The 15,442-nt window shown below is 36.6% G+C and overlaps 1 protein-coding gene across 2 annotated transcripts in view; it reads left to right on the top strand.

The window, feature by feature from the left end:
* STT3B (STT3 oligosaccharyltransferase complex catalytic subunit B) overlaps window positions 1–14,502 on the top strand; it is a 52,832-nt gene extending 38,330 nt beyond the window's left edge. The window contains exons 8-16 of one of the 2 annotated variants that reach the window (XM_067291467.1): window positions 423–471; window positions 2,143–2,297; window positions 4,036–4,247; window positions 4,969–5,156; window positions 5,648–5,819; window positions 8,201–8,374; window positions 9,431–9,544; window positions 10,580–10,792; window positions 12,818–14,502. In XM_067291467.1, the coding sequence (XP_067147568.1) occupies window positions 423–471; window positions 2,143–2,297; window positions 4,036–4,247; window positions 4,969–5,156; window positions 5,648–5,819; window positions 8,201–8,374; window positions 9,431–9,544; window positions 10,580–10,792; window positions 12,818–12,898 (1,358 nt within the window). In that variant the 3' untranslated portion in view covers window positions 12,899–14,502. Of the gene's footprint in view, window positions 1–422; window positions 472–2,142; window positions 2,298–4,035; window positions 4,248–4,968; window positions 5,157–5,647; window positions 5,820–8,200; window positions 8,375–9,430; window positions 9,545–10,579; window positions 10,793–11,023; window positions 11,258–12,817 lie in introns of those variants that run through there. The other variant, XM_013950773.2, reaches the window with a different exon arrangement.
* Window positions 14,503–15,442: the final 940 nt, after the last annotated feature.

Here is a 15,442-nt window from a genome sequence, read left to right as displayed (position 1 = left end):
AGTTTCCAGCTCAGGCATTCAAAAAGAATTAATTGATTTCTTATCAACTATGTTTTCTTTTTGTTACATTTCTTTACAGCGTACAGATTGCTATCTGTCATATTCTTTGGGAAACATTTTAATTATTGTTGCGTCACCTTTTTTTTTCTTTTTTTTTTTTCTTGGAGGTGTGTGTGTTTGATACTGAACTGGTACAGTGTGGTCCTGTAAGAGTATGTTCTTATAAAACTAGATTCGTGGTTAGTATACTGCCTAGCATGGTAGATCTAGTTCACATATACCCAAAGGTCTAATGAATTTTTTTCTGCTTTTGTGTTACCAAGCCATCAGGGTATTTAGTTGGTGTCAAAATTTGAAGCAGTGGAAAGAATATTGCAGTTAAATACCTAAGCAGAAAAATATTTTCTCCTTGTCTCTTTCAGGTTATATTGCTCCTTGGAGTGGCAGATTTTATTCATTGTGGGACACTGGGTAAGTAGGGATAAAGGATATAAGCATTAACTATCAAGAGAATTCTACTGAAAACTAATACATGCTCCTTTGCTGTCCTCATTCTCAAACGCTTTGGTGTTTCCGTCAAGGAAAATGTAGGGGGTTTCAATTGGTTGTCTGAAAAGAGCATTTGTAGCAACAGTTTCAAGATTTTTGCAACCATTTTTACCTTTGTCAGTAATTTGTCTGTTAAATTTCTTGTTTCTCTGGAGGTCTTTGAACATGTAATGGTATATTCTTCTATGGGAAACTGTAATGCTTCTTAGGATAAAATAGCTGAAAGTTGCATCAACACTTGAGGACAGATTTAAAAATGGCTAGGAGCCTTGAACTTAGCTGTTTTTCATTGTGCAACATCTTAGAAAATAACAAAGATGTTGCACATGTTCTTGCGTGTTGCCTGTTTATTATGTTTATACATCTGTTTTGTGTATACAGATGTCTACTCTGAACAGCTCTGGTTCATTCACATGTGTGGCTGTGGGTGGGTTTTTTGTTTTTGTCTTGTTTTTTTAGTTAACCTTTAAAAAATCCAGTGTTGGATTCTTTAACCACTTAAGTAATGGAAAATCTGAATAAAACTATATTTGTAGACATACAGATATTTTTGTAGGTGAGTATTTTTTTTTTCAGGTGGATTTCAATTGATAGATTTTAAGATTAAAACCAAGGATAAGGAGAACTTTGCCACTTCAGTGCATCTTTCTCACACTCCAAAGTCCAGCTCACGCAGGATTCTGTACCAGCTCTGTGATAAATGTGGTGGAATAGATGTCAGTAACAGAAGCCTCACGTTTATTTGAAGAACATACAAATGTTCTTCTTTGCCTATAAATGAAGTGGCATGTGTGAATGCATATACACACACACAGAGCATCAAACTTTTGAGGGCTTGTCTACATTAGAAAATCATATTGCGTTAAAACACATTAATGCAGTTTTGAACAAGACCTAGATCTCAGTGAAGAGAAGGACATATGTTCAATACCTCACCCTTTGGTCAGGTTTCGCCCCAGATTAGGTCTGTATGTATAGCTGTCTTTTAATAGAGAACGTTTTTGTCCTTGTCCGCACTGAGTGTTTGACATGTTGTTTAGTTAACATGCCTTTCCAAGTGTAGACAAGGCCTGATTTTCAGTGTCTGAAAGAGTGTGGGGGCAACAGTAACTGGCCTGGTAGTTAGTACTTTAACTTTCTATACCAAGAAAATGAAAATATTCCTATATAGAGGAGCGCTTTTCAGATTCAATGTTGAAAACTTAAGGAGACTTACTCTCATGGATTGCTATCACTCCAAAACATAATAATAGCTTCCATAGGCGCATGTTTTCATTTGGGTGGATTTGGCTTGGTTGTTAACCATAATAGAACAAAACATCTGTAACTTTCATTCTTTTACTTAGTCTGAAAATAAGCCTTTATATTGGTGTTTTAAAATAACGCTATACACCAAATACTTCCTAAATACAGTAGCACATGGGGACCTTTTTTTTTTTTTTTTGGTATAAGAGTTTCATCAGATCTCTGCTGAATAAAGCATTAACACTTTAAAATGCTTCCTTTTAAATGAATTTCAGAATTCCTAATGTTTGCAAGTTTTAATAATTTCATCTTTTCAAAATAATTTGAACTGAATTTTTTTTAAAAAAGGTATGCGAAAATTCACATCCCGATCATTGCCTCTGTGTCTGAGCATCAGCCTACAACATGGGTTTCCTTCTTTTTTGATCTGCATATTCTCGTGTGTACTTTCCCAGCAGGGCTGTGGTTCTGTATCAAAAACATCAATGATGAAAGAGTCTTTGGTAAGAGAAAATATTTTTAAATTGTTTTGAAAAATCTTGTCTTCAACTCAATTCTATTTTGTTGTGTTTGCTCAAAGCTAGGATATGGCTTGTATTAAAAAAGGTTTAAAAGTGATGTGTTTAAAGACAATTTTTAAGTTGCCTGCACCAAGGAGTCATTAAAACAGTTTATAAATGTCCAGTCCATACAGGGATTGATGGAATGATAAGAATATCTTTTCTGAGAAATAGGTTCAAAATACCTGTGAGTGTGGGTGTGCTCTGTGTCTAGCATGGCATGGTGTACCACATGCTGATCTCGTAAGCCGGTCTCAGGGGTCCAACATCCCCAGGCTGGTGAACACCTTGGGGCACCTGCGAAGGGAGGTGCCAAGGCACCTGAATCTTCCTCATGTCTCTGGCACTCATCCAGGCACAGAAGGTGATGCAGAATCACCTTTCTCTTTCCAGATTTTCTGCTGTTACAGTGAACTGAATCTTGCCATGGAACAAGTGCCGGATAAGGCATAAGTCTACGGTTTTGGTGTGAGGTCTCCCTGGGTCAGTGGCAACAAATTGTTATTTGTATGAAGCTGTACCATGAAAAGCACACTTAAATGAAGCTTTTAAGGATGTGATTTGGCATTTTGGCCAAACAGGAGTGAAGATCACTCCAAACCATATGTGCTCTTAGTTTTGGGCTTTTACAGGGACAGGAGCCCTGGTCTATTATGGCTGCCCCATGGGGTTACCCTATGGCTGCTGTGTAGGATTACCATGTGGGCAGTGAGAACATTTACTGTGCTTAATCCTCAGACCCTGGAATATTTATTCTGAGGCTTGCAATGGGTCCTGATAAAGACCAGGGCCAGGAAACTCCTTTTCAGCTAGGGCTAGGATCTTATGGCCTCCTATTGCTGCATCATCCAATTAAGTCAGCATAAAGAGACCTATGAGTGAGAATAGAGAGCCATACTACTTAACTACAAGGTGGAAAATACTTATGTAATGTAATCCGATAAATCAGTCATATGATGATTTCCGTGGCAAATCTTTCACAAAAAATGTATTATTAAACTGTAGCAAGCTAGCAATAACCACTGTACTTGAAGAATAGATTTTTCTTAACTAATGCATACAGGACTTTTCTTTTAAGAAAAGTGTTCTTAATATTCCTACTATTCTGAAAATCTAATTCGGTCATTTGAGAGAGTGAGATAACATGGTCCAGGAAAACTTGCTCCAGGATAGGGCTAGCAAAATCGTATTATTTGTCTGTATTGAATTATAATGTAGACAAGCCCCCAATTTGTTCACAGGTATCTCTAACAAATTATAACTTGATATTTATATGAAATTCTAACTCTTCCTTTTGCTTTTCCAGTTTCAATAACTTGTTTGGTCTAGGGCCTTTGGGCCATTTTAATCAAATGAAACTAGATATTATTTTTGGTGTGTGGTATTAAATTTCACTGATAATGTCTTTTCTGACAGATTATTAATGAATATCAAAATGGGGGTGTGGTATTGTTGACGATTATCAAAATGAGTTTCAGGAGAGCTTTGATGCTTAAAAAGGACATACATTGATGCATTGTATCTCTGTAAATTAAAAAGCAATGAAATAAAAAATCCGTATTCAAATTTTTGTATAAAGACATGCTCAACTCACTTCCAAAAATAGTTTTATGGTGAGCGTGTTTGTGTGCATTCAGAATATTATTTTCTAAATGTCATCAGCAGACTTGTTTCTCTGCAGTTGCTCTGTATGCAATCAGTGCCGTTTACTTTGCTGGTGTGATGGTTCGTCTGATGCTCACTTTGACTCCGGTGGTCTGTATGCTGTCTGCAATTGCTTTCTCCAATGTCTTTGAGCACTATCTGGGTGATGATATGAAGAGGGAAAATCCGCCAATAGAAGACAGCAGTGATGAAGATGACAAAAGAAACCCAGGCAACCTGTATGATAAGGTGAGGGGAGAGAGCAAAAGTTGGCTTCTGCCTGCACTGGTTTATTTAAAAAAAAAAAAAGAAAAAAAAAATCAGTGTTGGTATGGAAGGGGTTCCTTCTTGCTGACCAGTGATAAGCCTTTAACCTTAAAGTCCACAATGTTGACCAAGGTTTCCAGAGATGGCACACAGTTGCTTGCTCTCCTTAACTAGTTAGAGAAGTTCTGTGTCACTGAATGTTGCCCCTTTTGGCCAGTTGTGTTTCCTCTGAGACATAGTGAAATTAAAAGATAATAGATTTTATGGAAAGATTTTCTATACATAAACTTACTTACTCTATTCTTCCCAAAGATGATGATATTAGTTAGATGCTGGCAATTTGTTAGGCTCAGACTTTCCCCTTTTCCTAACAGTGGCTATCTGTATCTTCTCTCTTCCACCATATGTTAAAAAAGGGCATCATCACACTGACCCAAATGAAGAGCATCATGCATCAACCCTCGTATAATAGTCATTGTCTTCTGAAGGAGACTTTCTGTGAAGAATCCATTTTTACAAGTTGCTGAATTGCCAAAATAGTGCCTACCTAGTTAATTTACACTACAAATTGGTCTAGCTTTTTCCATATCCCATAACATTTATGGGATGTGTGTGGTGAAGAAAAAGCCATGAGTTCCATTGTCAAGGGTGGAGAATTATTCAGATAAAAGTTGCCCTAACATATGTGTTTGTGTTTGTTTAGGCAGGCAAAGTGAGAAAACACGTATCTGAACAGGAAAAAACAGAAGAAGGACTAGGTCCCAATATCAAGAGCATTGTTACGATGCTGATGCTGATGCTGTTGATGATGTTTGCTGTCCACTGTACCTGGGTAACTAGCAATGCGTACTCCAGCCCTAGTGTTGTTCTCGCTTCCTATAACCATGATGGGTAAGTAAGGTCTGCAGGTTTGAAAATTAATTTCTTAAGGGCAAAAACACTTCTAGTTCCTTGGGATTAGTGATTTGCTTTGCTTTCTTTTAATCACTTTTAACTATATTTAGGCACAGTTGTCACTTGAATGAAAAGTTTTTAATACTCAACTCCTTTAAAAAAAAAATTTATGTAAATACATAAAAGTAATTTATGTAAAGTTGATAAGGATAATATTTTTTAAAGTATTTAAGAGTCAGTTGGAAAAACTGGTTTATGAATATATATTCAAGTAAGAATGGATTTAGTCATATCTTCAAAAATAGTTCAGTTTCTGGCCTTCCAGCTCTCAGTGGGCTCAAACTTCTCAGTGCAGGTTGGTGACTGAATTCCCCTAAGGGAGTTGAATGTATTGGAAGGTCTTACTTGAGAACCCAGATTTAGTGTGGTGCAGCTGACTTGTTGCCAATGTTAGTATCAATATGAATAAAATAAACTCTGTTTTTCAGTACTCGGAATATTCTAGATGATTTCAGAGAAGCCTATTACTGGCTGAGACAAAACACAGATGAACATGCCAGAGTAATGTCTTGGTGGGACTATGGTTACCAGATAGCAGGAATGGCTAACCGGACGACCTTAGTTGATAACAATACTTGGAACAACAGCCACATAGCCCTGGTAAGGGTGATAATTTCCTATGAAGTAAAAACACCAAAATGTTTACATTTCAATTGGGTATGAAGTTGTAAGTGTCTGTTTATAAATAGTATAATATTAGGAAAAATTACATGGAGTGGGAAACACAGAGGTGGAAGGAACAGATTTTTGGCATTTATTAGAACTCCACTATAAAAGACTGCTTTGGGAGCTGGAGGGAGTCAGCTTTGCTTCTGGAGTTTGTGTTGTTTACCTTAAGTCTCCAAAACTTCTCTACCACTTTGGTTTTACTTCATTGTGAGAGGACAGACAACATCTAGTAGTATAACCATTTTCCCAGTGATTAGCTCTATGAAAGTTTACCTGATGCTACTTTTCCAGCAGTATTCAAATATGATTCAGTTGATCGGTCCCTTTGTTTAATGGATTTTGAATGGCGCTATATAAACTGACCATGTGAAATGCATTTTCAGTCATCTTGTAAATTTGAGAAAATTTATGAATAGTAATAGAAGTGTTGCTGATTTGATGCTATTCCATCTTGAACTTGCAGTTAGACTAAGCATCTGTACATTCAATTTTTTTCACTTCTGAAGAGTAAGTTTAAGCCTTTTGCATGTATTCAAAGGCAGGGCTGTTAGCGTTGCCCTTGGTTACAGGGGGACCATCCTGGGCAACTTAAAGACTTCTTAAAAAGAAAAAAGTGCTCCTAACTGTAGTTGGGCTGAAATCTTATTAGGTGCCATGTAATGACAGCCAGTCATCACTCAGTGGCTGTTTTTTTTTTGCCAGGGAACCTCTGCTACACTACAAGGGCAGAATGGGGGAAGAACTTGAGGAATCTAGTAGGATAGTTTTTCATCTTGCATTAGTACCTGGTACAACAGATGGACCAGATTTGCAGAAGGGCAGTGTCCAGATTAACTAATTAATGGAGCTGGTCTTTGAGCATATAAAGTCCTGTGAAAAACTGTCTTCTAGGGGGGAAAAAAGTAATATGTACAAGATTAATATATGCTTTTCATAAGGGTAGGAAACGAGCACCAGTCACAAAGAAAGCTTGGGAAATTGCACTGCTGGTGCTAATATTAGTCAAGAAGCCTTCCCCATCTGCTAAGGCACTTTTCTCCTATTTTGGTTGTTGACCTGACAATATTGGTATGTTTTAGAAACCTGTCAGATTTAAATCTCCATCTGTTTTCTCCCTTTTCTACAAGAAGTAGTATTTACTATAATGTAAACCAACAGATCCCTGCAGGAGAGGAATATCAGGTTAACCGAGAGAATATGGGACAGTCAGCTGTAATTCATAAGCACAGTAACCATGCACATTACAGCAGTTAGCAAAGATGGTCTTTTAATAAAGTTAGTTCTCCAGTGTTACTGCTGGCCCTATTGGCTTCCATTTCTAAACAAATATTCCATAAAGAGGAAGACTAAGCAATAAATGTGTTTTATAGCAAGTACTTGAACTTGTGCTTGAGGCATGCCCCCGAGATATTTGCCAGATGACTTCCTCCTGCGCAGAACAGAGTAACTTCCCATTGAGTCAGGGAATGGCCAAGAAACTGAAGTTACCAGTCTTTTGACAGACTGCAGTTTAAGCATAGCATTTCCTAATTAAGTTCTTAACTGAACAGTACCAGTTTGGATGTAATAGTATCTATATTGTAGTTGCACCCTTTTACTGCAAAAATATGTTGTTATCCTTTAAGTGCAGGAGACTCAATGGGAAATGAAATTACTGAACTGATGCCAGAATTCTCTCTTCTGTTCAGGAAAGTAGGCAGTACGGAGGAGGTTTTGGATACAGCTTTAGAAAGTGGGTTTTTTGTTGTTTTTTTTTGTTTTTTGCTGACCAAAATGGTTACATTTTAATTAAATGATGTTGCAATTCTGGCATTTTCTCTGCATAAACTTCCCCCAAATTCAACACTGAGGATGCCTGCATGCTACACTACTGAACATAGCTGCTTCATTAGTGAAAGACAGAGCTCAGGAAAAATACCAAGCAATTATTAACATTTCAAATAATTTATTCACCTTAGGCTGTGTCTAAACCTTTGATTAGGTACTTTATCTGGCACACTAACTTATTGGCAATACAGCTGTGATTTGAAAAATCTGTGGGTGCCACAAAAAGAAAACCATAATGTTACATCTTATACTCGAAACCTCACTTCAACAGGCACTGCTTGTCTTATAGAGGAGAAAATATTTTGGTTTAGGTTGAGGTTTTGAGTTTCTAAATAGATACAATGGGCTTTCTTTATCTAGAATTCAAGTATGGGCTTTGGTTGATTAAGTATGTATTTTTGGACTTTGGTCTTACAGGTTATTGATCTGAGGATCTGTCCTGTAGCAGCTATACAGACACTTAAGATATTTTTGCTATGATACAGGTGGGAAAGGCAATGTCATCAAACGAGTCAGCAGCATATGAGATCATGAGGAGTCTGGATGTGGATTATGTTTTGATTATTTTTGGCGGTGTGATTGGCTATTCTGGTGATGATATCAATAAGTTCTTGTGGATGGTGAGAATAGCAGAGGGGGAACATCCCAAAGACATTCGGGTGAGTGGCCAGTATAACTGGAGTGTTTTGGGCTGAATACATTATTTCTATTATGTTTATCTCAGTACTTTTGTTTGTTTGTTTTAACCTTTGTTTACATTGCTGCTTTTCTGGTGGTGCTTATCACAGTGGAGGGAAATCTGTACTACATACTGCAATTTTATTTGAAAAATGTGTTATGGGTTGTTTTCCTAGAACAGTAGGAGTGCAGAGACCTGTAGCCCAGTTTCTTTCAATATTTATGATTTTGAAAGGTCAGTAACCTCAAAAGCTTTTCACTTTTTTGCATGATACTAAAAGTACAGGATATATTCTGTAATTCTCGTGTGTCTCACTATGCACCTTCATACTTTAAAAAAAAAAAAAGTAGGAATGTTCAGAATGCTTAAACAGTTGGCATTTTGCAGTTCTTCGAACTCTGTAATAGTAGGAGACAAGTTGAAGTGTGAATATTTACTTATATAGAATTTAAGTTATTCAAATATTTCAGAGATTGCAGAAATCCGTAGTAATATTTGCTTAAGCCTAACAAAAACTTCTAGATACTGAGCACAGGCTTAAGGGAGTAGCCTACATGGGTGACTAGTTTCATCTTGGGCCAGAAGATGAAAATGGCAGGAAATTTTTCGTTAGACACTGTGCACACATGAAGTTTACAGTAACATTACAAACCCGGTATATTCACAATGCAGTGCTTTTCACCTTTCTAAAGAATAATTTTGGTAGATGCCAAACTAACGTTTTTCTTGCATATTAGGATTATTTTTCCAGTAACTGTTTACTGTGAAGTGACAAAACTTATATCAGGACAATAAAATGGATTCAGGAAGATTGTTCCACTGGGTTTTGGGTTACAAGGAGGTGGTTTTACTTTGCCTTTAATGAGGCAACTTTTTGTTTGTTTGTTTCAGGCTAGCTTGAATCTACTTTTAAATTGTAGAAGTCAGTTTAGATACTTTATAAAGGGTTGGAGGGCTTTGTGGAGAAAGGAATGAGAAATGACTTTGAAGACGGATTACTTTATATTGACATTTTGTTTCTTTTTCATTTTCAAAGGAAAGTGATTACTTTACTCCTCAGGGAGAATTCCGGGTAGACAAGGCAGGTTCTCCAACTTTGCTGAACTGCCTCATGTATAAAATGTCATATTACAGATTTGGAGAGATGCAGGTTAGTGGTTAAAATTCTACTGAATCTCAGCTAAAATGTAAGAAAACAAATGCTATTTTGATGCATTTTCCATCTTTTGATTATTGAGTGTTGTTCATATTAGCAGAATGAAAGGTAAGAGACAAGCATGGTCTCCTGACAACCTTTAGACAAAAGCACTTGTGCTGCCAACCTAGACTTGCACTTTGCTTTTTGCTGTCCTTCACATTGCCTCAGACAAGCCACTTAATTCCATTATGCAGTGTGCTTGCTCAGGCATTAATATTTAGATTGTGGGAGGGTTTATGCTTGTTTTTTGTAATAGCAACACACAAATGGAAATGTTAATTGTCTTTATTTAATGTAAGTCAGAACCTGATTTCTATTCAAGTCACATCAGTGTATTAAACAACACTACACTATATAGTAGGAGCATAATTCTCAGTTATCAGTCCCCTTTGGAGTCATCAAGCACAGATGTAGGCAGCTAAATCTGCCGTTTGCTTTTTTCCTTTCCTGTTTTTCCCCTCAAAGGGCCCTTCATTCTGATTATGTTAGCACAAGATTCATTTATTGACTACAACTTTGAGTCCAATGGATCTTATACTCTTAACACAGGAGTTAAATTAAACTGTTAAACATAAGATGAACTATCAGATCTGTATGGAAAAACGTGAAAGTGCAAACTGTTTCAATATAAGAGAGAGTGGAGAGTACAAGTGAGCAGCTATGCTAAAAAGCCACCACAAGCTGCTCTACCTCAGACTTTCACTTGAATAGCTTCACTTCTGAATGAGGAAATTATATTCCTATTGAGGCAGTGCTGTCTCCCGAGTCATGTGTAGAAATAAGGCTTTTTTGTCTCTCTTCCAATTGTAAAAATTAACTGAGAGAGTTTTTTATATAGCAAATAACCGTTTTAAGAAAAGTGTCATCCTCTAACTAGACCAGAGAAAATAGTTGACGTGTGGTACAAGGTATGGAGCCATACCTCAGTTTGCCACGATGCATGTTTTGAGTTTTGTCTCAAACTGATACGCAACTTGAATTTTACAGCTGGATTTTCGGACACCCCCAGGATTCGATCGTACACGCAATGCTGAGATTGGCAACAAGGACATTAAGTTTAAACATTTGGAGGAAGCCTTTACATCAGAGCACTGGCTTGTTAGAATATACAAGGTGAAACAACTAGACAACAGAGAGACATTGGATCATAAACCTAGAGTAACCAACATTGTACCGAAACAGAAGTATTTGTCAAAGAAGGTGGGTTCCCAGTGAAGTAACTCAAAGGGGTCTGGAGATGGCAGTTTATTTTTAATAGTGAATCACATAGCTGGTGAATTATGTATTTCCAATAGCCAGAATGTTACGGATACTGTTCATGTTAGTGTCCAATATCAGACCTGCCTGCTGGTAATAATTGTTAATTTACTGTCTGCTTAACTTAAAAGCATGTGAAGACAAAAGGCTAGATTTTTATTTATTTTTTTTTAGGCAGAATGCTAACTGGAAATAAGAGTGTGTCACTGGCTGTTACAATTCTTAAGTCTTCATGTAACTGGAAGTATAATCTCTGAAGTACATCAATTCATGTTTCAGTAACTATGGCTCACTAAGTAAAATAATGTGGAAGTTGCTTTCTGACTGTTTGAAAGTAGTGATGCCTAGAAGTTTAAAAATGGCAATTTTGTATGAAATAAATTAAATATGAAACTTTTGTTGACGGAACTGAAGTGTCTGGCTGCTTACTGTTTGAAGTCATCTTAATGTTTTTATACCTGTTAGTTGTGGTGTGCTACTTCAGCCTATTAAGATAGATGTGCATCAGGGGAGTTGGGAAGAATCTTAGCAGCCCTGTCCTTTATAACATGTATATGCAAATATATATTACAAAAAAATTCCAGAATCCTGTCAGAAATGAATGTTTAATAAATTGAACTAGTATTAAATAGTACTAAATTTATACTGCTCCATAGAAGTAAAAGTAAGGAATGTTAGAGGGGACTGCTAGTGGTAAAGATGCAAGTTTATGTGAATTTGATCAAGTTCATGCTATGAAGTATTTCAAACTGGAGTTGCCAGTGGAACTAGACTTATTTTTAAAAAAAATTATAAACTTTACTGTGGCCATCATACACTTACAGTGTAACTTCTGATCTTAGGTAACAAGCAAGGCTACATTTATTAGCGATAGATGCATTGGCCACACTTAAGCTGTGCATGTGTCAGTTCTCTGCCTAAAGCCAGGGAAAAAGTTGATGTAAATTCTGATCCATCACCCATTCTTGCAGTACATACAAGCTCTACTTCCCATTAAGAAAGCAGAGAACCAGCAAATAGCATGGGTTGAATGTCTAAACTAGGATTTCTTAAGTACATGAGGCCCTGTAGTAGCTACAAGTTTCATAACAGTGCTTCCTTACTGGAAATTCAGTCCATTTTCTGTCACTTGCATTTTAAGGGTGACATTGCTCAAAATTCAGAGGTATAAAATGTCTGAATATTAAATATTAGTCTCTGACTTTATAAAAATGCTCATTAGCCAGCATAACAAAAAGAAAAAAATTACCCCTAATTGACACAAGAGAGCAAGCCTGCTAGTAAGCATAGCAAGTGTGGGAGTTGCTTACTTTCTAATTTGTTCTGGTAGGCAAGTTGAATGAACAATACTACCTGCTAAGAATTAACTGCAACTATGCAACATTAACTTTAATATTAGGAAGGACCAACATGAATGCATCCCCTCATCACCACTTAGAAGAAGAGAAATCTAAAATACACTGATAAGAGTACATGAGTAGAAAGAGCTAACTAGTCTACAGACTTAACAGCAGAGGACTAAAGACTACAATGTGATTCTTTCTTTTTTTTGAAGAATACTCCTTTGAGCAAATAATATCTTGCTCTGTATTAAGAGAGTCAAAGAGAGTAAAAGATGCAAGAATGTACCCCCCCCAGCAAAAACAACATTCTACATCACTTTTGCTCTTTGGGCATGTTAGAGATTTATGTTAGCTTACTGTGAATTTTGCCTCAGCACAAGCTTCAAAAACAATTGTACATGTCTGGTGTACGGGGCTTGCAAAAGTACAACTTGCACAAAAGCAGATATTGGGCATGAATTAACAATCCCAAATTTAAACATAATAAAGAGATAATACTTAGCTGAGGATTCACCATCTAGGCTCTTTAAATAAATCTAAAGATCAGACAGGGAAATGCACATTATTAAAATGGGGTCAAGACTAAATCACTGACTAATACATTGTATTCTGTTTTTCTTTTTAGACCTCCAAAAGGAAGCGTGGCTACATTAAGAATAAACTAATTTTAAAGAAAGGCAAGAGACCGAACAGGAAGACAGTTTAAATACACTGTTCTGATTGCTAATACGAAGCAGTTGTCCTTGAGATAACCAGTCTTTGCCTTTAGCTCAAGTCATGTTTCACAGCAACATGAGGGTACAGAACCATCATTGGTCCAGATTATTGTACAAAACTTTCAGGCAATGTCTGATTAAAAATATTGGCTTATTGAGAACAGCTGTTTTAGATTTGTAATGTGAAGCAAGACAGAGCTGCTGCCCAAGTCTAGCAGCAGGGTTGTTTTTTTTTTTTTAATTTTTATTGGTACATATTATCCTTTAAATCTGAGAATTTGGACTTACTGCACCAAAGAACCCTGTAATTTGGTCCTTGGCACATGCATACTTGTCAATCTTTTTTGGAAGATACTGTTTAGCTGAATAGCAATATGTAAACTGGAATGGTGACATTTAAAATGACTTATTTTCAACAATTAAGAGGAAATAAATAGAGATCTCTTAAATTAAACTTTTAAAATAATTAATTTGCTCCCATGATTGTTTTTTAATGGTTTCTTTAAACATACTTTTGCTGCTGGTTGGTTTTGATTTGGAGTGTAAAGAAGCAAAGCTGCAGTTTTTCACAAGAGATGACAAGACATGTTACATTAACTGGTTGGTTGATAGTTAAAGTTGGACAAGCTGCTTTTGTTTAAAATGTGATTGCAGTATTTGCTGCCTTACACTATCATTTCATAAGGTAGACAAGGCAAATCTTGCACATTGTAGATACAAGGGCTAAATTTGTATCCTCCTGAAAATCTGAAATGACAGTAATGAATGCTAGAGTAACATACAGCTGATCACGAGAGAGCAGTTGGTGCCTCAGAATGGAAATTAAACTGTCTTCACAAAATGTTTACATTGGTAAAACAAGTACAGCCTGTTTAAAAAAAAAAAAAATTAAAAAAAAAATTTAAAAAAAACAAACACTTTTCTGTGGCTGTCAGAGGTAGAGGGTTTGCAACATGACCTCTTCCCCCCTACCTCCTCCTGTGAGGGTAAGTTTTCCTGGAAATCTATTTCTCTGCATTTTTATTTAGAGTGCTTAAATGAATTGAAGAAATTCCTGCCATAGTGCTATTTGCTTTGTCTGTCTTTTATAATGTTGTTTTTTTTAATGGTGAAAACTGTCAGATTAAATGCACTAAAATATAAATGGAGACTGAACATGTTCACTTTCCAGCTATAGGAAAACTTTATACAGACTTAAAATCTTAATAAAATGAAAGAAAGGGTTTTGCAGTTTGTTTTCCTGCCACAGGATGTAACTTTTTTTTATAGAAACTAAACTTACATCAGTGATTTGATGCAAAATGCAGAATAGTATGTACCTTTCATGAAGAAAATGTAAATTTACAATGTTCGGTGAGAATGTTACTGCTGACTTCTTTCCCAAGATGTAGAATTTTTTTTTTTGATTTATGAACTCATTTTTGACTCAAACTGTTTATACAGACCAATACTACAGCTGCAGCATTTTCACAAAGGTAACAATCTGGATTTCTGGCCCCTTGTCATTTGGAGATTTCTTTTTACTTTGTTGCTTTAAAGCTCAATGCAGACCAGTTGTTGACTGTAGGGGAAAATAAAGTTAATTCAAGTTTTGTGTTAAGGGTGTCACGTTGCTTCTGTTGTGATTAGCTTGAAAACATGTTCCAAATAGTCTAGTGGTAACTTTAAGTCATTCAACCTCCATAATACAAATTTGCTGACCTCGTATGAGATTGCTGCAGTGGAGCCACAGCAGCTCCTTAATGTCCTTCCAATTTAAGTTAAAAGTAGGACCTCTGCTGTGATGAGAATCCAAGGTGGCTGTAGCATCTTCAGAGAGCAGCAAGCAGGCCTCTTTCCCAAAAAATGCATCCAGCAGTGTTTCCTGCTAGCATCTGGAGAAGCTCAGGCTGTTGTATTTGCTTACATGCAAGCAGAAGGGGTGAGTGTATGATGCATAATTTGTAATGTCTTGCTTTTACAGCCTGCCCCCCTCAATACCAGTAAGAAATAACAAAAATTCTCTTTAAGTATCTTTACAGCTCTGTCAAAAATTGTTTTACATCTTAGCTGACAAGTGTTCTTTTAAACAGAGCCAAAATAAGTTAATCTTATCTGATTGTATAGCATTTTTAAAACAACTTGAAAGAATGCTAAGCTAATGCTGAGGAAAAAGGTCAAGTCAGCCTGGATTCAAAGTTGCCTGCCACTTGCTTGAGCCTTCTCAAGTCTGCTATCTAGGAGGAACCTTGAAGATGTTATGTATTTCAGGGAGAGGAGAAATCACTTTGAAGTCATTAAGGCAGCCACTTTAAAAAAAATTGCTCCAAGGAAAGATGACAGGCATCATATGACTTGCATCCAAGTTACCTGGTTCTTCAGCTGCAGCTGAGAATTATTCAGCCAAAGTAGTGTCTAGCTCACCTCTCAGGAGAGCACAACCACACCTGTACCAGCAAAGGAAAATACTTGCATCTTGCATCCTTATCAATCAAACCTATGTTACACACTAGTTTATTTCCTTAGTTAGAGGCCAGCCTTCAGTTATTCTGCTA

The sequence above is a fragment of the Apteryx mantelli genome, chromosome 2 (assembly GCF_036417845.1).
Source record: "Apteryx mantelli isolate bAptMan1 chromosome 2, bAptMan1.hap1, whole genome shotgun sequence".
In the NCBI taxonomy this organism is placed as follows: Eukaryota; Metazoa; Chordata; class Aves; order Apterygiformes; family Apterygidae; genus Apteryx; species Apteryx mantelli.
The sequence above is the reverse complement of the archived record's forward strand: the minus strand, read 5'-3'. Positions and strand labels throughout refer to the sequence as shown.